Source organism: Myxocyprinus asiaticus, chromosome 28 (assembly GCF_019703515.2).
Source record: "Myxocyprinus asiaticus isolate MX2 ecotype Aquarium Trade chromosome 28, UBuf_Myxa_2, whole genome shotgun sequence".
Classification (NCBI taxonomy): domain Eukaryota; kingdom Metazoa; phylum Chordata; class Actinopteri; order Cypriniformes; family Catostomidae; genus Myxocyprinus; species Myxocyprinus asiaticus.
This window is the reverse complement of record NC_059371.1, coordinates 8037931-8060967: the sequence shown is the minus strand read 5'-3', so window position 1 is coordinate 8060967 and position 23037 is coordinate 8037931. Positions and strand designations below refer to the sequence as shown.

At 36.4% G+C, this 23037-nt stretch overlaps 1 protein-coding gene across 1 annotated transcript; it reads right to left on the bottom strand.

Annotated features, from left to right (window-relative positions):
* Nucleotides 1-15308: 15308 nt before the first annotated feature.
* Nucleotides 15309-22492, bottom strand: LOC127418921 (alpha-1,3-mannosyl-glycoprotein 4-beta-N-acetylglucosaminyltransferase C-like). Its single transcript, XM_051659850.1, has 4 exons — nucleotides 22218-22492; nucleotides 19588-19696; nucleotides 17225-17339; nucleotides 15309-16749 (listed from the first exon to the last, which is right to left on the bottom strand). The coding sequence occupies exons 2-4, from the start codon at nucleotides 19681-19683 to the stop codon at nucleotides 15614-15616; spliced, it is 1347 nt and encodes a 448-aa protein (XP_051515810.1). The 5' UTR covers nucleotides 19684-19696; nucleotides 22218-22492; the 3' UTR covers nucleotides 15309-15613.
* Between the last annotated feature and the right edge of the window lie 545 nt (nucleotides 22493-23037).

Here is a 23037-nt window from a genome sequence, read left to right as displayed (position 1 = left end):
CCAGATGTGTATGACTTTCTTTCATCTGCTGAACTCAAATGAAGATGATTAGAAGAATATTTCAGCACTTTTGGTCCATACAATGCAAGTAAATGGGTGCCAAAATTCTGAAGCTCAAAATATCACAGAAGTCAACATAAAAGTAATCTATAAGGCTCCAGTGGTTAAATCAATATCTTCAGAAGCTAAATGATAGGTCTGGGTGAGAAACAGATCACTTTCACATTCTTGTCCTTGTGTTTTGGTGATTCACATACTCCACCCCCTACTGGGCAAGGAAGAGAATTTCAAGCAAAAAATGACTTAAATATTGATCTGTTTCTCACCTACACCTATGATATCACTTCTGAAGATATGGATTAAAACACTAGAGTCACATGGATTAATTTTATGCTCCCTTTATGTGGATTTTAGAGCTTAAAAATTTTGGCACCCATTCACTTGCATTGTATAGACCTACAGAGCTGAAATATTCTTCTAAAAATCATAATTTGTGTTATGTAGAAAAAAGAAAGTCAGACACACCTGGAATGGCATGAGGGTGAGTAAATGATGAGAGAATTTTCATTTTTGGGTGAACTATAATAATAATAATACGTTTTATTTATATAGCGCCTTTCCACAAGCTCAAGGACACTTTACACTCCATATACATTTAACAGGAGAAAGTACATTAATATACATTTCAATAGAAGTTACAATCTCAATTACAAAGGGGGAAATAAAACATAAATTAGTAATCGATAGATAATGCACTGAGAAAAGATGTGTTTTAAGATGAGATTTAAAGATAGAAATAGAGGAGATCTCACGGAGGCTAAATATGAGTCTATTCAAAATATAAATTAAACCTGGAAATAAAGTTTTAGGATTTTGCAGGTGTGATTCACCGAAAAGGGCTAAATAGTTGATCGGCTTGTGATGCACAAATGTCTTGTCAGCGCTTGTCTCGTCACACTTTAATGGTGTTTAGCCTCCCATTCAGCTGATGACAACACACTGCGTGATCATGATGAAGGATTACATCAAGATGCAGATTGGAATGCACAGCCATTGACCAGGAAAATAAAAAATGGAACTCCATGTCAAAAAGGTTTTGACAAGGAGGTGCCATTTGACATGTAGGGCCGTATTAAGGTGCTCCGGGGCTTAACGAGGCTATTCTGTATAGCTTTTGGAAACTCGAGCTTTTGTCCTAAATGAGATCCTAACTTAAATTTCCACAGTAACCAAGCAGATAAGATAGGATTCTAAAGTTAGGATCTTTCTGTAATACTGCCCCTGTAGAACAAATGCTAGCATTAGCATCATTTATAATCTGCAATTTGGTTGCTAGGAGACGTCTCTGGTGTCATTTGAATACCTGCTAAGCTAATAAAAGCATTGCAGTTTTGTTTCCTTACACATCATCTTCCGAGCATTGGGCAGTAGAATGCCTTTAAAGTTGGAGATTGGAGATATGAAGTAGGAATATCCCAAATACAACTTTGAATGGAACGCAACATTAGCTGGTGTTCTCCTAGCAACTGAACTGTGGAGAATAAACAATGCTATGCAATGCATTGCAAAGCATTTGTTCTAGAGGGTATACGATTAATAAAACAAGAGTATACAGTAATTTACCGTATTTTACACACCTGTCTCTGCAAAAAAAAAAAAAAACAATTGTGACATCTTACCCCGACATCTCAAGGAAATCACAGCTGTTGTTTTACGAGTTTCCAAATTGGAAGTCCAACTTCAGGTGGCATTCTAATGCATTTGTCCAAGTAGGAAGTTAGAATTTCCGACTTACTATGTATGATAAAAATAATATAACATGATATAAACCTGATGTACTGTAGTAAGAACACTGATTTGTGAGTTTAGCAGGACTGGAGGTGTCCAAAAAAAATACCTTGTTAATGGCGTACTACCATACTACTTTCATAGACTGATATAGTGGAAGTAGCAAGAGTAGTATGTGACGTACTTTATAGATATTACAGTTTAATTTTCTGTTAAAGCATGATTTTCTGTAAAGCTGCTTTGAAACGATGTGTGTTGTGAAAAGCGTTATACAAATAAAAATGACTTGACTTGAAGTATGCCATTGTGAATTCAGCCCATGAAACAGTAAGTCTGGCCAATAGTGTATAAGCTGCGACGTATTCAGAGCTTGTGCAGTCGCTCAGGAGCAACTGCGCCGACTGAGCCAGGCGGTTGCTCTCGAATCGCTCTCGCAATACTTTAATGGCATACGTCACGGTGACGCGGTGGTGGCGCTGTCTGATTTTGGACTCGATGTCGAACACACCTTATACCTGAATGACCTACTACATTTGCCAAAATGTGCTGTATACAACAGAGCACACTGCACATAATATTATAGACCATTTCAAGGATGTAAACAATAAAAAAGTAATTAGAACACTACAGACCAGGGCTGCATTTCCCAAAAGCATCATAAGCCAAAGTAGATCATAGAAACCATTGGTGCCATGGTCTCTACAATCAACTTAAGCTTGCGATGCTTTTGGGAAACTCAGCCCCTGATGCATTTCCGGTATTATTAACGGATCCTTTAAATGAGGCTCTAAGTTAACATATTTTCTCAAAGAATATCAAACGTTTACCTTAGGTGACTTATCCAGGCATGTTGTTGATTCTGAGCGTCTATGCGAGAGAGGTGATGAAAGTTTAGCGCAGTTTAGATGCTAACAATCAGCAGATAGGTCGGGAATATTGGATCACTCCTGTTATAAACAATGAAGCTGTTAACGCTGTAAGAGCGTGACTTGCAGATGAGGTCAGATTTTTTTATAATAATAATAATAATTTAAAAAACTTTCCCTGTGTGTCTCTTTCTTCTGTGCTATCTTCTATTAGATTTTGGCAGTGCAATACTGCAGATATTGTAGATATTGTAGACTTGTGTGACAAATTGTTTGTTATGTTCCTCATTTGTAAGTCGTTTTGGATGAAAGTGTCTGCTGAATGACTAAATGTAAAAGTAAATGATTTGCGCAGTTTTATTCATTATATTGGGAGTGATTTATAGTCACTTTTAGAGCTCTGCTTCTCAAACTTACAATTAATTGGCATACATTTTGTTCACCTACCAGAGATAAGATGTGTGCTACAGTTGTTATTACTGCACGTATCCAGCCATCTCGCTTCACTGCAGCAGTTAATCGAGCAACAGTTTCTGATGTAAATATGGAACTTTAGAACATTCTGATGAATCTTAAGACTGTAAATCAAGTTATTGTGCATGTGGGGAAAATGATATTTGGAAGGAGCAGTCAGAACTCCTTAAGAGGGATTTTAATTAACTTTTTGAAACACTTGAAGAATTCAAAGTTAAGTCGTTCATCAGTGGACCACTCCCAGCGCGAGGAACAAATATGTTTCCTCGGTTGCTCAGTCTAAACATTTGGCTGCACAAAACCTGCAACATGAGAGGACTGAACAACATGGACAACTTCAATCTTTTCTGGAGTCAAAGGGAACTATTTAAATCAGATGGCCTCCACCCAAACAAATTTGGTGCAAAAATGCTAAAGGATAATATCTACTTTTCCCTCCTTCATCCTTCTGCATCGTGCACAAATCCACTCAACCTGGATGGCACACAAACACCACCGCAGTGTCAGGATGACCACAGGAGTGGATTTCAGCACCTGGATGGACATTTGAATGACAAATCCAACAACAATACAGCGCAGCCACAACATCCACTGCTCAGAGACACAATCCAGCCTGAGCCCCACACATAAAGCATACCACAGTCAGACTGTGACTACTTAGAACTGCTCCAAGATACAGGACCCAAGGATGAATTCCTGGAGGAAAAAACAAGGGAGCCAAGATAACATACTTCAGTCTCAAGAAACTCAAGAGCCACAGTCTTTGTCACCACACACTTTCTCCCTCTCACCAACATCATCACTTCTGAGCTTCTCAGAGAAAATGGAGGAACTAGTGTATGCTGGAAGAAAGTTCTCCCACTCCATTGCTGCGAGCCCCCAGATACCAACTAAAAAACACCAAAGCCTGCGGGCCCAGCTTGCCCACCCCTTCCCTCAGAGAGAGCTCTCCGGCCGCTGCCACAACGCCAGGGCACACATCACCCTTCTTATGTTCTTGGTGAACAAAAAAAGAACTGATAACAGCTCTCAGTGATATGTGTCGCTACGGAAGCAGCAACATTCACAAATGTACACAGAACAAGTGGCAACCCAATGTGCCTGTAGCCTTCTCTATATCTGTTTGATTGAGTGATAGAAAGATTAAGGTATTCTCAAGATGTATGTTAAACCTGTCTAATCTGTTACCTATTCGACATTAGTCCAAGATTGCTGTGGAGCCAAAAACAGATACTGTCAAATTAGCACTATTATACACTCACTAAAGAACAAGTCATTTTTAGTCAATTACTTCATTACCACAAACAACCTGGACTTTGTTTCTAAATTAAACTTCGTTAGATAACAGCTGCAGAGCAACAGTCCTCAATGAATCAGCCCCTCCAAACTTTACTTTCATGAGTGTCTGCAGAGCTGTCAGGAGAGGTGGAGGATTAGCTGTGATATTTAAAGATGTCTTTTAATGCAAGCAAGTGTCACTTGGTGATTACTTGATCTAAGTATTGAACTAAAAGGTGCACCATACATTCTATTTATAATTATTTATAGGCCTCCAAAATACACTCAGCCTTTGTTGATGATTTTACAGAACTGTTATCAGCAACTTCCTCTGACACTGCCAAAGAACTCATAACAGTTTTAAACATTTTTGATAGACCCACACACAATCGTGGACACACACTTGCTCTACTCATTTGTAAGGGTCTGAATATTTCACCCACTCTTATTAAGGACGTAGCGCTATCCGACCATTTCTGTATTTTCTTTGATATATTAATTTCTCCTGCCACTGAAGTTAGATCTGTCTCTGTCAAAAAGAGGTACATAAATGAGAATACTAGTGTGCAATTTATGAAGGTTATATCTATGACACCAAGTATATCCGCAGACTGTGTTGATGTTCTCCTCGATAACTTCAACTCAAAAGTTAAAAATGCTATTGATGGCATTGTTCCAGTAATCAGGACGATTACTGGCAAGTGTAAAGCACCTTGGAGAAACAAAAAAGCAGTATAAACAGCAACATAAACAATACCTGCACCCTTTTTGCTACTGTAGAGAGACTGACTAACCCCCCCTCCCCTCCCAAAACAAAGAGTTTGCATATTTTTTCATGAAGAAGATCAATGATGTTAGAATGACAATCAGCTCGTTCTCATGTTTCACTGAGGTTAAACAGCACCCACCACAAAAACTTCAGAATTTAGATAGTGTGTCTGATTGTGAGGCAATTGATGGCAAAACCCTGGAAGGAACAGTACTGCGTCTTAAAACATTGACCTGCTGTGTTGACACTCTCCCCACATAATTTTTCAAAAATGTGTTTAACTGTCTATAAAATAACTGCTAGAAATAGTCAATGCCTCATTCCTTTCAGGTACTTTTCTGAAGTCCCTAAAAATTGCAGTTGTTATGCCCCTTCTAAAAAAGAACAATCTGAATAACTCCATTTTAAACATCAACAGACCAATATAAATCTTCCTTTCATAGGCAAGATCATTGAAAAGGTTTTTTTCAATTAGCTGAATACATTTTTAAATTCAAATGTCTACTTGGACAATTTCCATTCTGGTTTATGACAGCATCATAACACAGAGACGGCGCTCATAATGATACTTAATGATATTCAGCTAAACACTGATTCAGGAAAAATATCAGTGCTGGTATTAATGGATCTTAGTCAATTTTTGACACCATTGACCACAACATTCTCTTAGACAGACTGGAAAACTGGGTAGGGATCTCTGGGACGATCCTCAGCTGATTCAGGTCATATCTAGAAGGGAGGTTATGTTAACATAGGTAACTATGAATCTGAGTGGACATCCATGACGTGTGGAGTCACACAAGGCTCAATGCTCCTGTTCAACCTGTATATGCTCCCACTAGGCCAAATTATGAAAAAGAACCAAACTGCTTACCATAGCTATACAGATGACATCCAGATCTACCTAGCCATATCACCAAATGACTACAGCCCCATAGACTCTCTGTGCCAGTGCATTGAAGAAATTAACAGTTGGATGTGCCGAAACTTCCTTCAGTTAAACAAAGACAAGACAAAGGTCATTGTATTTGGCAAAAAAGGTGAAATTCCAAAGGTAAACACATACCTTGACCCCAGGGGTCTAAAGACAAAAAATCAAGTCAAGAATCTTGTTGTCATTTTGGAGTCAGACCTTAGTTTCAGTAATCACATCAGAGCAATAACTAAATCAGCCTACTATCATCTAAAAAATATATAGCCAGAATAAGATGTTTTGTATCCAGTCAAGACTTTGAGAAGCTTGTCCATACATTCAACACCAGAAGGGTGGACTACTGCAGTGGACTTCTTAACGAGAAAACAATATGAGACAGCATTTAGCTATTATGTCACCCACAGCTGGAACCAGCGTCCAGAAGAGGTTAGATGTGCTACAACAGTAGCCACATTCAAGTCCAGACTGAAAACACGGTAACACTTTATAGAAATGGTCCATCATTAATAGGTAATTATGCAGGAATTAATGCAGGACAAATGAGTAGTACTACATTAACACTTTAGTTACTACTATTAACTAATATGGAAACATGATTAACCAATCAGTAAGTAATAGTGAACTGATGACTGAGGTAGTTCACTGTTAGGTAATCAGTAATTACTGAATTTGATCTGCCTCATTGAGAACTATCTACTAACTATGGCTAATTTAAAATAACTACTAATTAATTACTAATCAAAACATAAACTGTGTCTAAAATGTGAATGATTATGTTTATGTTGTGAACATGATCATGAAATGCATCTTCAGAGAAACATGTGCCTTACGTGTGTTCTTTGCGGGAATTAATTTATTAACATAACAGCTCTCTAAATCATGGCTACAGTGTCTGGTAAAGTATCATAGTTAGCTTACAGATGTATGTGCCCAACATGTATTCCTTGGGATATCTCTGTTCATTACAAATTATTAACTTTGGCAGGTTTGATATTGCTGGAGGTCTTTTTAAAATAGTTTTGGTAACCCAAAGTAATGAGTCATGAAGGAATTGCTAATTATTTTAAAGTGAGGGTCATGGTAATGCATTATTAATTAATGAATACACACTTGAATATACACAAAAAAATTTTTTTTGACAAAACATTTTTTAAATGAATTTTTTTATTCATAGATACTGTAGGTTAATCTTACAAGAAGTGTTTAATTTTATGTGAAGTGCATTTTTTTTTTTTTACTGAGTAACTTAATGGATCCAATGAAAAAAAAAATGATTGTCATGTCCATCGAGCTTCTAATCCAATCAGTGTTCGCCATATTCAACACTCGTGATGAAACTGAAAGAAGAGCAAGTGTGATTTTGCTCCGCCCTCCCATCGATCCACCTGCAAGCGGTAAACATTAACATACATTCTGTTTATAGGCAAATGAGGAAACATGTCAAATTAATTTGTTAATTTGTTAAATAAATTAATAAACTGTACGTATTTACAGAGTTGGCTGCCTAGGGCGGAAGTACACATGTGGAATTGGCCTCATGCTGCATGCCGGTTTCTTTCTGTTTTCTGTTGAAGTCTTGTGGAGATCAACACACTTGACCTTTAGACGCATAATTTTATTATTGTACTTTATGTTAAGAGATAAGACTTTTAAAACATGTAGTAACTGTGAGCACCAGCAATTAAAAGCATTATCCTGCTAAAGTTTGCAGCCTATGCAATTATGTTCAGTTATTTCAGTGATTCATAATTCAATGATTCATAATTCAATGCCAGAACTTTTTTTTTTTGGAATGTCTGTGAATGTTTGTTTGATCTGTTTGATTAAATGAATAAAATGTAGGAACAAACACTTGAGTATTCATTACTAACTGACAAGTAACACCTCAGTTACTATTAATGGTTTATAATGTGTTTTCACTTTAGAATAATGGTCCAGATAACCTTTAACTTCCAAGGAAGGAAACAGTAAGATCTCATTAATTAATAATGCGTTACCATGACCCTCACTTTAGAATAATGGCCCAGATTGTCATACCCTCATCAGCCTCTGCTCCTCCAAACTCCTCTCACTCTCCTGATTATTAATTACGTCCACCTGCTCCCCATCAAACCATCACTCAGAACACTATAAAGTCTCACCACTTTCCTTCAGTCTTTGTCTAGTCTCGTTTGGACTCACTTCCAGTGTGTTTAGCTCCTCCTTGAATCCTCTGTTCGTGAGTTATTTACCGGTTGGTTATCAGTTATCCCTTAGCATCTTGATTTAATCTCTGGTTTTCCCTTGTGTTTCTCTGTTTACTTCTGAGTTGTGCAAAAAACGGCATCTGGGTTCTACACCTTGTCTCGGCTTCCTAACACAGATAATCTTTATCTCCCAAGGAAGGAAACAGTAAGATCTCATTAATTAATAATGCATTACCATGACCCTCACTTTAGAATAATAATCCTGATCATTAGTAATTCCTTCGTACTTATGTGGTAACACCATTACTTATGGGTTACCAGAATTATTTAAAAAGACCTTCAGCAATATCAAACATGCATAATTTAATAATTTTTTTAAATAACAGAAGAGATATCCCAAGAAATACAAAGGTTGGGCACATACAACCCTGTATTTCTGTAAGGTAAGCCGACTATGATCATGGCTGTAACCACCATAGACACTGAGGGGGACATTCCAACCCCTACCCCCCACCCCCAATAATATTGGTCTACTGATATGGGTTTTTTCCATGGTTAATTATTACATTATTCAATTTGGCCCCATCAATCCTGAATATGTGGTTACATCCTTGACTATGATACTCCACCAGACGCTGTAGCCTAGATTTAGCAACCTGTTACATTCATAAATTAATTCCCACAAGAACCCATACATGATCTTGTTTACAATAAAAACATAATCATCCACATTTTAGACATGTTATTGTTTTGATTAGTAATTAATTAGTAGTTATTTTAAATTAGCCATAGTTAATAGTTCTCAATGAGGAAAATCTAATTCAGTAATTACTGATTTCCTAACAGTGAACTACCTCAGTCATCAGTTCACCATTACTAACCAGTAACTAAAGTTTTAATGTAGTACTAATTAATCCTGTATTAATTCCTGTATAATTACCTATTAATGGCAGACCATTATTATAAAGTATTCCTGAAAACACATCTGTTCAACTGTGCATTTTTTTACTGAGCACTGTGCTGCAATCACTGAATGCACTGTATAACTGTATTTCTGTATTCTTTTTCTGATTTATTCATTTTTAATCATTTTTACTTTTTTACATGTATTTATTTTTTTTTTTTTTGTATTCTTATTTCTTGTTCTTCTTTGGTTTTACATTTTATTTTTCATATATCTTGTATTTTCTTTATCATTTTTATGTATTTGAATTGCCATTGTGTTTGAAATGTGCTATATAAATAAACTTGCCTGGCCTTGCCTTAATTCGTCCATTTGTGGTTGCTATTTCTGAGATCCAAACACTTTAATTTCTGTTAGTTCCAGGCATCCAGAGAGCATCCAGCCACCAAACAACATGATCCACATTTTAATAATTACATTTTATGACAATCATGTTAACATTAGTAATGTTAATCGTTTTAAGAGTCTTGTGTATCTGCAGAACAAAAATAGGCGTTTTCCAATCAGTGGGCATTTTCAAACTGGATGGGCGTTTTTCAACTGCTTTACACAATTTGTCTATTACATTGAGATTCTCTACTTTCATTGGATAGTTGAAAAATGCCCATACCAATTTGAAAACACCCACAGATTAAGAAATGACCATTATTGTTCAGCAGAGACCTATACATCGGTTTTAAAGTCACTATGAATTAAGTGCCTCCCGCTGTTGTTTTGAATGAGTTTGACAACTAGCAGGAAATGTTCGAGGGACAAAGACGTCACATCCTTACACCGAAAAATAATCCTTGAAATGGTCTATATCCCACAATTCCACATGACTTCCTCCATTTTGGAGTTAAAATAACACTTCAAAAAGTGTTAAATATGTACATTACATTACTCATAGGTTACATTTTAACAGAGAGTTTACTTGCACATCCATCAGCAGTCTATGTTTAATCCTTTAAAGTGTTCTCTCCTCCCACCAGTGTTAATATGTGCACCTTAGTAGGGTATAAATAAACACATGCAATTTGTTAATACAGTATGTAGTAAAGTACTTTTATTATTATTATTGTTATTTGTGTGAGGTACTGGAAACAATTTTTGTTGAACAGTTTTTGTTCATGCAATTTCATTTGTTTTGTTTTTTGTTTTTGTAGTTTTTTTTTTTCTCCCCATTTTCTCCCCAATTTGGAATGCCCAATCCCCAATGCGCACTACGTCCTTGTGGTGGCGTAGTGACTCACCTCAATCCAGGTGACGGAGGATGTATCTCAGTTGCCTCCGCATCTGAGATGTCAATCCGTGCATCTTATCATGTGGCTTGTTGAGCGTGTTACCGCGGAGACATAGCGTGTGTGGAGGCTTCACGCTATTCTCTGCAGCATCCACGCACAACTCACCACGCGCCCCACCGAGAGCGAACCACATAATAGTGACCACGAGGAGGTTACCCCATGTGACTCTACTCTCCCTAGCAACCGGGCCAATTTGGTTGCTTAGGAGACCTGGCTGGAGTCACTCAGCACGCCCTGGATTCGAACTCACGACTCCAGGGGTGGTAGTCAGTAGGGCTGAAATGATTAGTCGATGTTATCGACAACGTCGACAATAAAAAATTGTCGACAAAAATTTGCGTTATCGAATAGTCGTTTATCTTAACGTAACATAAGATCATATGAAACTCTAATGATTGCACACAAGAGCAGCACTGCAGCTCACGCCTGACTGAGGAGAGGAAGAAAACACATCTCACAGTCCAGACGCACTCTAAACTTTCCAAACAGCTTCAGGTGATGTAGATCGCAAAGTATGAGGGAATTATACAAAAATACAAAATAATACAGAAGCACTCTTGTTGTGGAATAAGCAGAGCCGGAGCTGATGCTCAGCTTAAGCAAAACTTGCATGTTGAGCGACTTCAATGGAAACACCCCAGTGTTACATCTTTAATGCAGTTCTTTTTAATGCGTTATAGCTTTATTAAAGTTAAAATAATAAGGAAACTGGCATTTCTCTGTGCGGTCAACGCCTCTTCTATGAGTTGCGCGAAGTGTCCCGATCTAAGGGGAAGAGATTGAAACTGCACCCGGCTGAGGTACAATCAAGCGTGAGCTTAATGCAGCTAGATTATAACACGACGGCAACTTATTGAATCATAATATATGTCACTGTGCATTTCTTATCGTGAAGAAAATTGGCAAAATGCAGCTTTATTAATAAGAAAGAGTTAAAGATGGATTGAAGTGAATAGAAAGGTGAGAGAGGTAGTCTTCTCCCCATTATACACTGCAAAAAAAAAAGACATTTTTGATTTGTTTTTGTTTTGGCTTGTTTTCCAATATAAATATCTAAAACTCTTTTAAAACAACATATATTTACTTTAGCAGCTATACTGCAGAATAATTTTTTTTTTAAAAATTTTTTATCTGAGAATGTTGAATATAATATTAAAAATACAAACATTTTAAAATATCTAAAAATCCTTTAAAAAAAAGATGCATTCATCTGAGAAGCAGCATATAAGATGTTTAGACTTGCTTTTAGAGAATAGATCTTGAATATACTGTAAGTGTATTTTGTCTTTACTGCACTCGCAGAAGTATAACCAAGTGAAAAAACACTTATATTTAAGATATACATTCTCTTAAAGTAAGTCTAAATATCTTATACGTTGCTTTTCAAGTAAATGTATCTTGTTTTAAGGATTTTTAGACAATTTTAAATGGAAAAAAAGACAAATACACTTGATAATAGGATTTTTTGTAGTGAAATTTTTACTGAATTAAACATAATAAAAAGTATTTTTTCCTTTAATTCAGTGAATGTCATTTAGAGGTATTTTTAAAAGATGATTTTGTCCTCTTTATTGTTAGCAAGCACGTTTAATACAACCTTTTATGTCGGGGCACAAGCTGAATAGTCAGTTTAGAGCTAATGATTAATCGTTGCAATAATCACCCGAATAGTCGAATAATCGTTCTAATAATCGTTAGATTAGTCGATTATCAAAATAATCGTTAGTTGCAGCCCTAGTAGTTAGCGTCTTTACTCGCTGAGCTACCCAGGCCCCAATTTCATTTGTTTTTGAGAAAATGAATTATCATAATAAATAAAATAAACAAATAAATCACATAATCTCCGGATTATGTGATCTCTTCTCCAGCAAGTCAGAGAATACCCGATTTAACACTTCAAGATTAAAATGGACACCAATATTTCAATACTGGCCAAAACCAAACATTTTACACCAGAAATTTAACACCTGTACATTTGCTGTGCATGTTAATCTTGACCTTCCTTTTCCAGAGTCATGTCTGGAAGCAAACCGTTAGGCTGGGAAAATCTTGCAAGAGTCATATTTGCTTTTACTACTAATGGTGAGAATGAGTTATGTCAGAATTAGCTAATTACCAGATTCCGACTTTTAAAAAGCATTCACGTCTTCAGTATATAGTTTTAAACTCAGAATTCCATAAAAAGCTCCAAATTGATAGTTGTGACACATGAAATAAACAACAACAATGCAGCAGCCTCAACATGTCATTTCAGTTAACCAAGTAAATAACTTTGTTAATAACTTCGATAAATTCGATCAATTTAAGATGACTCAAAGAACTTTATAAAATTATGATTACAATTAGTCACAATATATAGTGTGACTAGTTACATTGTTTTGTAACGAATAAAACAACACCTGAAGAAACACAATGTGCTGTATATACAACAGTGTAATATACAGTGTGTGGCCCACACGAGTGTGTGTGGTCACAAATATGTTATTCATGTGCTTGATATTGATGATATAATTATTAATTATTTGTTTGTTGCCCCGTTTATTCATATGTGTTGTGTGTGAGCAGAAAGTGATTTCTAATGCTTATTCTACTGGTTAAATATAAATATAAAATGTATCTAGCTGCTTTTCTCCAAATTCTATAAATAAATTAAATATTTATTAAAGCTGAACTGTTTAATTTCTGCACTACTAGTGTAGCTGTGTCTCATGAGACGGGTCGCTCAAAACCAACAGTAGAATTTTCATAGCACCACAGAGACACAATGTTAGCCCTAACCCTAAGAATGGCTTATTTATAGTTCAATCATGACAACTCTCTAAAAGATTTAGCATTTTAATGTGGGTATGACATAATAATAGGATATTGGTCTTGGCTGACTAGATCTGCTACGCTGCACTGCAGAGCAAATACAAATTCTTTCTTCTGCTAGAAAAGCAGTGGACAAGCATGTGGACATGCTGCTGCTGCACAATTAGACAAAATTCAAGTCATGCTGCATCGAGCATTAAACAATTCCCCAACAAAGCAGCAAAGCTGCAAAAAAGCACATAACACATATACAAAAAACACAACTCCTCAACCAGTCAGATCTATCGCCAAGACTTATGTACTGCTGCTGCTGCTCCCAAGAGCCATGTGCACCGAGTGTATGCTAGCTAGGTGTGCCTTGGCCACAGGCCAAAAAGCATAACGCTAATGTACTAAATTTATATGTGTGCCTGGGCCTGCTTGGCCGAAATGGCTTAGACAGCTAGTGACCTGACTCATAATGTGTATATGAGCCAGGAAAGCCCAGAACTTATTAAACTAGTGACTTAGACTAGCTATGTGTGGATATGCTTGAAGACACATTGAAGATGTGCTTCTATGTGTCATGGCCAAAAGCAGAACTTATCATATAAGCTAATAGAAGAAAAGCCCCAGCAAACCACCTGAGCAAATAGCATTTTCAGAGAAAATTCTAGCAGTGCTCTGCAGTGAAACCGGCTGATCTAACAATGTTACATAAAGTAAGAGATGACAAGTTGAGTGGATACTCGATTACGTGCAAAAAGACCAATCAGCTTACATCCGGTGAGCCAATTAACGGATAATATATCCCCCCATAATAGTTAAGGGACCCCCAACTAGACCAAAATAATGTTGGGGGATCCCCTATTGTTTCATCTAAACTAGAATACCTCAAACATAAAACTAGATTGATTACATGTTTGCGGTGATACAATGCAACATTGGTCATTATCTGTCCCAGTTTTTTGGTTTAAGGGGACCCCCCAAGAGCTCTGTTCGAACACTGCTCACCCTCATGATATCCCAGGTGTGTATGACTTTCTTTCTTCGCCACAACACGTTTGAAGAAAAACAGAAAAATATCTCAGCTCAGTAGGTCCTTAAAATGCAAGAGGATGGTGATCCGACTTTTGAAGCTCCAAAAATCACAGACAGTCAGCATAAACGTCATCCATATGACTCCAGCTGATAAAGTGATGTATTCTAAAGTGGCACGATCACTTTTGGTGCGAAAAATAACAATATTTAAATACTTTATTAACTCTAAATCATGCTTCCAGTCAGCAGTGGTACGCATGTGTGATGTAATCGCATTGGCATTTGAGACACGCGAGAACTGACGAAATTGTGTCACAGCCAGAAGAGCAGCGCTGTTTACAAGTGAGGAGGAGGAGGAACGCTGTACAGAAGCTTCTTTGGTTTATGTTGCTTTTTTTAAATTGAAAATGTTATTGAGTGTTAGCCACAGGGCTTTTAATAAAAGTTGGGGAGCAGGCCAAAATTGTAATGGGACAACACAAAATGTCTACTGTAGCTTTATAATAATACATTTCAGAGTGATGACAGTTATTCAGCAGTGCTCAGTAAAGGCTGAGAAAAAGTTTGATTGTATCAGTGATTGAGGTATAAATGTGTGTTTTTAAAATGTTTGTTTAGATGCCTGGTAATTTTCTAACACTATGATGCCTTTGAATTTAAATTGCTATCTATTTTATTACTATGTTGTTGGTGGACAATAAACATATATGACAGAATCTTAAAATGTCCCAGATAGCTACTGTACATGACTATGAGGTTTGGGGGCAATTCTATCACATATGAAATATAAATTTCATGACTGAATTATAAGATTGAATCTTTAAAATGTGCAATGACCTTTCAATTATCAAAGTATCCCATTTACCCATACAAAAAAATATTTGATAATTATTAATAAGTTTTATTAATAAGGCTATTATTAATAAGCCTAATTATTAATACGCCTATTAAAGTAAAAAACATTTCCTTTGAGGTGTGCTTTTATTTAAGAGGGTTAATATGATTTCTTTTTCAAGTGTTACAATTGCCTGCAACTACTGTCACAACAGACTTCTTGTATTTAATTCAATATTAGGCTGGAGTCTTTCCTAATGTAAATATTTTAATACCACACACACACACACATACACACACACACACACACATACACACATATATTTTATACCAAAAGATGGAGAGTAGATTTGTTGCAGTCTGTGAGTTATGAATAAAAATAAAAATTATGGTTATGGTTATATGGTTATGCAACATTAACAGTCCAGATCTGGATGAATTGTATGACGGCCCAATCTGATTGGTCGGCTGTGACTCGTATTCGTACACATGACACAGTGGTGTTCACAAGTTTCTGGACAGTGGGCAGATCCAACTGTCCTTGTTCAAGAGAACCCAACGTGTGAAACCCTGAGCACTCCACCGAGGACTTTCGGTTTTTCCGTGTTTTTCCAAGTTCCACAACAGCAGAGGCAAGCTCGTCTTTTCCGTCCATTCCTGTTTTTATTCGGACACGGGAGATGAGAACTGGATTGTGAAAGGACACTAAGAAGTATTTTCCTGAGCCAATAGGGGACTTTCCCCAGAAATACTCCAAGCCTTGGCTATAAGCCTTGTCGGGTGTGTAGGTCGTAAAAAACTCTATATTCGTTCTAATGTCTGCTGGAGGATTATCAGCAGCTTCAACAAAGTCCTCATCCTTTAGATGATTGTACATCGCCTTAAAAGACGAGTACGTGCCCATATGTTGAAACAAAGATGGGCGGAAACGAATGGCTTTATCCTGCATCAACAAGGTGCGGAAATGCGACAACAATAAGTTGCATGGCATCTCTAGGTAGAAATTATAAAGGAAACGGGCCAGAGTGGGTAAATCACGGGATTGATAGAGTTTTCCAATGTAGCCCAGCTTGGAGAACTCTAGCGTGACCCACTTTGTGGTTGACATTGAAAGGATGTGCTCCCGTAAACTAGAGAGGAAGTTCTTTGAGCAGCTCACGTCGTCCTCCAACATGATATAGTATTGGGAGAGGTTACTGCTGAAATGGAGCAAGAAGGCATAGTCCACGTTCTGCTTCGAACGGAAGGTCACGCGGTCTGGAGCATCATTGAAGTTTCTCTTCAAACCTGTTAGAGGGGGATAGCACTCTTGGATGGCGTGGATAACCAGCAATTGACCCTTGGACAGCTGGGAGGAGAATTCATTTGTAATTGTCTGTAGGGTCTGCTTGATCCAGTACATGTCAAAGTCAGCCAGAAGAACCACTACAACCACTTCAGCCAGCTCCTCCTCCGAGGACTGAGAGAATATTGATTGGAGAGTGTTCTGAAGGTAACTATCCTTTTCCCTCTTCACAGAAGAAAGTCCTATTGTAAGGAACTCTGTAAAATGATGAAACCACAAGGACATGACTTTAGAGTAGTTTTCTGGCTTTCAACATTGAGTTGTACCATAGAAGTAGCTTGTGTGCTATATTTCAAGTCTTCTAAATCCATACGATAACTTTGAGTAAGGGATAGACTGAAATTTAAGTTGTTATTTCCCTTCCCCTATGCCCAGCTGTCAAATCTCATTCACACTTCCACATATTCAAACTTGGTGCCTCACAATCTTTAACACGACAAGTGAGAACCAATGGTGTTGGGTGTCAATGATATAAAACCTGGCACATGCTAAGTTTAAATGGAACACAGTTCTTGAATAGACATGTGTCATATGGACTTCACAGATGAAGAAATACATTTAATACAATTGTGGTTATAATTATACATGATAAATTCATTTAATGACGCATTATCTTCTAGATCTATTGCATAAAAGAATTCTACAGGTTGGCTGTAAATAGATTAAACTCACTCTTGGACTGCTGAGGGACTCCTGCCAGAACTTTAATGGAAACATTGAATTGTAGATAATGGCTCTTAAGCTCTTCACGCCAAGTCTCAGTCTCCCAGACCCAGGTCACTGACTGCTATAGAAAAATAATAATAATATATATTTATATTATATTGTGAATAAAAATGATTCTTAGCTGTTTTTATATGTAGAACTTCTAAACATGTTTTAAAATGTAAAGCAAACAAATGAATTTATTCGCAAAATAGCTATGCATTGTATACATTTTATGCTTATAATATTTTACATTAAGTACTGTGGCCCCAAGTATCCCTCATTAAAGGAATGGTTCAACCAAAAATGAAAATTAGTTCATAATTTACTCACCCTCATGATATCCCAGATGTATAACTTTCTTCTGCTGAACAAAGATTTTTTGAAGAATATTTCAGCTCTGTAGGTCCACACAATGCAAGTGAATGGTGACCAAAACTTTGAAGCGGCAAAAGAACATAAAGGAAACATAAAAGTAATTCAGTCGACTCCAGTGGTTAAATCCATGTTTTCGGAAATGATACAATAAGTGTGGGTGAGAAACAAATAAAAATGTAAGTCCTTTTTTTCTATAAATCTACACTTGAACTTTCACTTCCATGCTCTTTTGTTTTTTTGCATTCTTTGTGCAAATCACCACATACTGGGCAGGGAGGAGAATTTATAGTAAAAAAAAAGGTCTTATATATTAACCTGTTTCTCACCCACACCAATCATAACACCTCTGAAGACATGTATTTAACCGCCAGAGTCTTATGGATTACTTTTATGCTGCCTTTTTGTGCAATTGGTACCAATTCACTTGTATTGTATGGACCTACAGAGCTGAAATATTATTTTAAAAATCTTTGGTTGTGTTCAGCAGAAGAAAGAAAGTCATACATATCTGGGATGGCATGAGGGTGAGTAAATGATGAGAGAATTTTCAATTTTGTGTGAACTATCCCTTTAAATGCATGAATGTTAGTGCATAAGATTACAAAATATCAAACCAAGTGGAGTTGGAAAATGATGCTAAACCATTCACACACTTTTCTGAACAAATTTTGAAATTACTTTTAACCAAGTGGTCCCAAGGTGGTTCAAAGTGGATGTTTCCCCTCAAGTTCACACAGGTGTCCTAACAAAATAACCACAGGTGTAGTTCATTACATCATCATCACAATGGACACCAGGTAGTGTCCAAATACTTTTCTTTATATTCATTTTATATATTATCCATATTTCTATTGTTTTGTAATTTTATGTTTTGCTTTAAAAAAAAGTGTGATTTTGCTATCCTTAAAATAAATATCACTTGGTTTGATATTTTGATATTCAGTGTAATGTTTGTCAATTACTGGGGCCATTGTGTTTCTGCACAATGTGTTTAGTTCCAACCTGCTACTCTAATTTGTTAAACTATCCCTTATTATCCACCATATCACAACACCTTAAAACATTAAGGGTGCCAGTTGGGAAATATTTTTATATATTTTTTTTAATTTAGAATCATTATCATTATTAATAATGTTTTAAGATGTAATTAATTAAACTAACTGCAAAGAAAAGAGCTGCTATGAAAGTGTCTTTAATGGTGCTTGTGGTCTTTCTAACATGTGCATTGTTCTATTGAACAATGTATTGTTTGCCACAGTGTGGGACTAAACATAGTATGAAGGCATGATTGACAACCTTGAGCAAGTTACTCAAAAAAGGTAATTCACTACAAATGAATTTACTTATCCTTAATGTAATCAGATCACTTTACTGATTACTACATCGAAAAATAATCACATTACTAATTAAATAAATTTTAAGTTACTTCTAAAACACTTCACAAAAGTTTTTTTTTTTTTTTTTTACTATAACAAATTCAAAATAATGTATTTTTTGTTCATTGTCACACACAAGCACAATATGTTTCTGTCTTAAATTACTCGTTAGGGGACATGACCTTCAGCAGACACAGAAGGCAAACAGATTAACATATTAACATAATTCATGTTTTAAATGTATTCTAAATACATTTTAATTTATATACACACGTGTCACCCAATTCATGTTCTTAGAAGTAATTAACTTAATTGAAAGACTGTAACTGTAATGTGATTACAACAATTTAAAATGTAATTTTTTTCATTACTTTTTGGCAAACATTTTTTTTTAATTAGATTACACCCGACTCTGATAACACACTTAATGTTTCTGAGAAATGAGAAACTGTAAGTTAAGATTCAGTGGATGACTTAAGTCTTTGATGTTTGAGCATCATTCTAATAGCACAAGAACAATGCAACCAAATCAATGACTGCATTGCAGTAAAGAAAAGGAAAGTGTGCACTGGTTACCTTTGCCATTTGTGCTCTCCAAACGTAGATGTAGACAATGGCCAAAAGGAAAATACCAGCTGCTAACTGGATGGGTTTTTTCAGATGGCATCTCATCCTCCACCTTTTTCTTAAAATACATTAGGATATAGATGCTCTGACATAAATTCCACTAACATTGAACACATGTCATTTGAATTTGGGTTTTGAGTGCTTTTTTTTTAATATGTTTGATTGTCTGTAATCAGTAGCTGCATTATTCAAATATTCACATGGTTAAGTTAGAATCACTAATGGGTGATTATGAACCATGCAGCTTACATATTCAACACTGAACAGAGATACTGTATATGCTGGCATGCTGTCAATTACCATAATAATAAAATAATTTTGACTTGACCTTCAGTTTGTAAAATTAAGCAAAAATCACTTTAACAGTAATTGGCAAGGCATTGCATGGGTATAAACATAAAAAGTGTACACCGTTTTGAAAGTAGCCACCAGATTGAAACACTTCTTAAAGGGATAGTTCAACCAAAAATGAAAATTCTCTCATCAATTACTCACCCTCATGCCATCCCAGATGTGTATGACTTTCTTCTGCAGAACACAAATTAAGGTTTTCAGAAGAATATTTCAGCTCTGTAGGTCCATTCAATGCAAGTGAATGGTGACCAGAACTTAAAATCTCCCAAAATCACAAAGTCAGCATAAAAACAATTGATATGGCTCCAGTGAGTAAATCCATGATTTAGAAGTAATATCATAGGTGTGGGTGAGAAACAAATCAATATTTAAGTCCTTTTTTTAGTATAAATCTCCAACTTTGACCAGCCCCGACCAGTAGGTGGCGATTGGTATGAAAAATGATAATGGCCAAAAAACAAAAGAATTTAAGAACTTAAATATTGATCTGCTTCACATCCACACCTATCAGATCACTACAGAAGACATGGATTTAACCATTTGAGTCAAATGGGTTACTTTTATGCTACCTTTATATACTTTTTGGACCTTCTGAGTTCTGGTCACAACTCACTTGCATTGTATGGACCTACAGAGCTGAGATTTTCTTCTAAAAATCTTCATTTTTGTCCTGCAGAAGAAAGAAAGTCATACACATCTGGGATGGCATGAGGGTGAGTTAATGATGAGAGAATGTTTTTTTTTTTTTTTGGTGTACTATACCTTTAACATGTTATATACAATCTCATTACTCCTGTCATAAGAAGGAACTGACAGGAATTATGTCTGATTGTGTAACCAGAAGGTAATCCACCCAAAAGTAGTCCCACCTCTTAAAAGATGATTTAGAAGTTTACAGCTCAATTAGAATTTTTTTGCACAGAACAATTAATCTAAGTGCTAAAAATACAAGCTGCACATTTCTGCTTTTAAACCCTCCACAATGCTGTATGGGAGAGGACTGATTAGTTTGAACGCCCCCAGTTATTTTAGAGCAATAATGTGGTACTCAAAGTTATGCAAAACTACTGTATCTGTGTAAGTTTTATACTAAGAAAATGCTTTTATAAATAAAATAACTAGTCTTTGCCTAAAAATTATAGCTATTAACTTCTGAATGGTTATTTTTTTAAGGGTTTGTCATGACTGCTGCTCACTGAGACAGCAAACAAGCATTAGGCCTCACTCAGTGTATAAACCATGGCTCATACAATCATGCTTCCTCATAAGCACAGGTGGACTTTGTCCATGCTTTTGCCATTATGTACTCCTGGTTACCTGAACAATGAAAGAAAACTGTTCATCTTGATAACCTGGATCAAACAGTAAAGCAGTAGTAAATGTGCTGATTAAACCAGGCAAACTGGTTTTAGTAGATATGTGTGTGGGTGAAGATAACAAGGACTGCCAGGGCTTTCACTGGGGCTTCCATGAAGTCAACACAATTTACAACACAAATGAGTTAGGGCAAACTTGTTTTCATAGGCATATAAGCTACTCCATCAAAGACACAACCTCTGTATGGGTCTACTGGGCTTATGTGAAAGGAACAGGTGTATGATTAAAAGTCTACTCATCATACGAAATGTAGCCTACAGAGATTAAAAATTAATCAAACGTCATTGTGCACGGACAAAGTCTCGTTCAAAAAATGGCAGTATTGTTTAGCATTAATAAAAGCACACATGCCAAATGAGTATCGTATTCGTACTATATGATTTGAACCACCACAGTGACATACAGGCTCTCAAGACTAAATGAGCTGCAAACTAGAGGGTATTTCTGGGCAAATGTGGGTCGTTCCGAACGTTGGGTTTAAACGTTCACAATGCGCGGTGCCCAAAATTCGACTAGAAAGAAACGCGACCTTGACGCCAGATCTTTGCTTCGAGCGTTCGGAAACTAGTTAATGTCAAAACATATCTTTCGAGCGCTCGGAACTCACAACTGATGGCAAAACAAGTATTTTCGAGCGTTCGGAACTCACCTAACACGCTCAAAAATAGATTCGAATGTACGGAACGTGCCTGTGCTTCCACAAAGTGCCTAAAATACACTTTAGTTTGGTAGTTTACTAGGTTTTGAACCTCAGGTAGCCTACACACACAAACAACTACGTAAAAAAAGTGGCACCAAATTTCGTTTTCAAATCACTTGAGGCAGTTCAAACGATTAAGCGCACTTACCTTTGGGCTATATCACCTGTACACCTATAAACTCATGCAGCAGTAGAAGTCAACAGTGAGGATGTAGACTGTAGTATAAAGAGAGAGCGAGAGAGATCGGAGTTCCTGTCCACTGTACTGCTTTACACGGGTCTTCTCACTTCCACGCGTGGTTAAGTCACTCGACTTTGACACCGTCATTTGTGAGCTTTGAATGGAGTGTGCAGAGGATGCAATGGTCCTGCGTAGGGTTGCACCATCTGTGCGTAAGTTCTCACGTAAGTTGGGACGTAAAGTTCACACTAAAGGTTTAGTAACTACTAGTTAGTGTGCAATTAAATCAGTGCTTCATTTGGTTGCACCACCTGTTCTTCAGGAAAGACTTAACTTGTAGGTCATAAGCTCTCCATAAAGTAATGCGCAGTCGCATAATATGATGTTTACCCGTATTTATCCAATAAACAGCTTCAATTTGATCTTGTTACGGTTGATGTTCAAACCTTGTTTGCTCACATAACTGTCAGCTGTAATAAATTCATTAAAATACGAAACGTAATAAAAGTAGATTTGATCAATAGTATATTTGCGTTATTTTGTGTAAATAACAATATATAGGAATTGTATCTAAAAGTTACTCATGGTGTCACAAGTCAATCAAGCGAGTTTAAAACAGGTCTTTCTTGTAGGATTTCTCTACTGGCTATATCATGACATTAAAAGAGAACCATTATGTTTATGCATTGATTAGTTGACTAATTACTTTAGTCTCAACAACAACAACAAACACTTTTACTATCATTATTATTATTACTATTAAATTACGGTCAATCTATGAAACAGG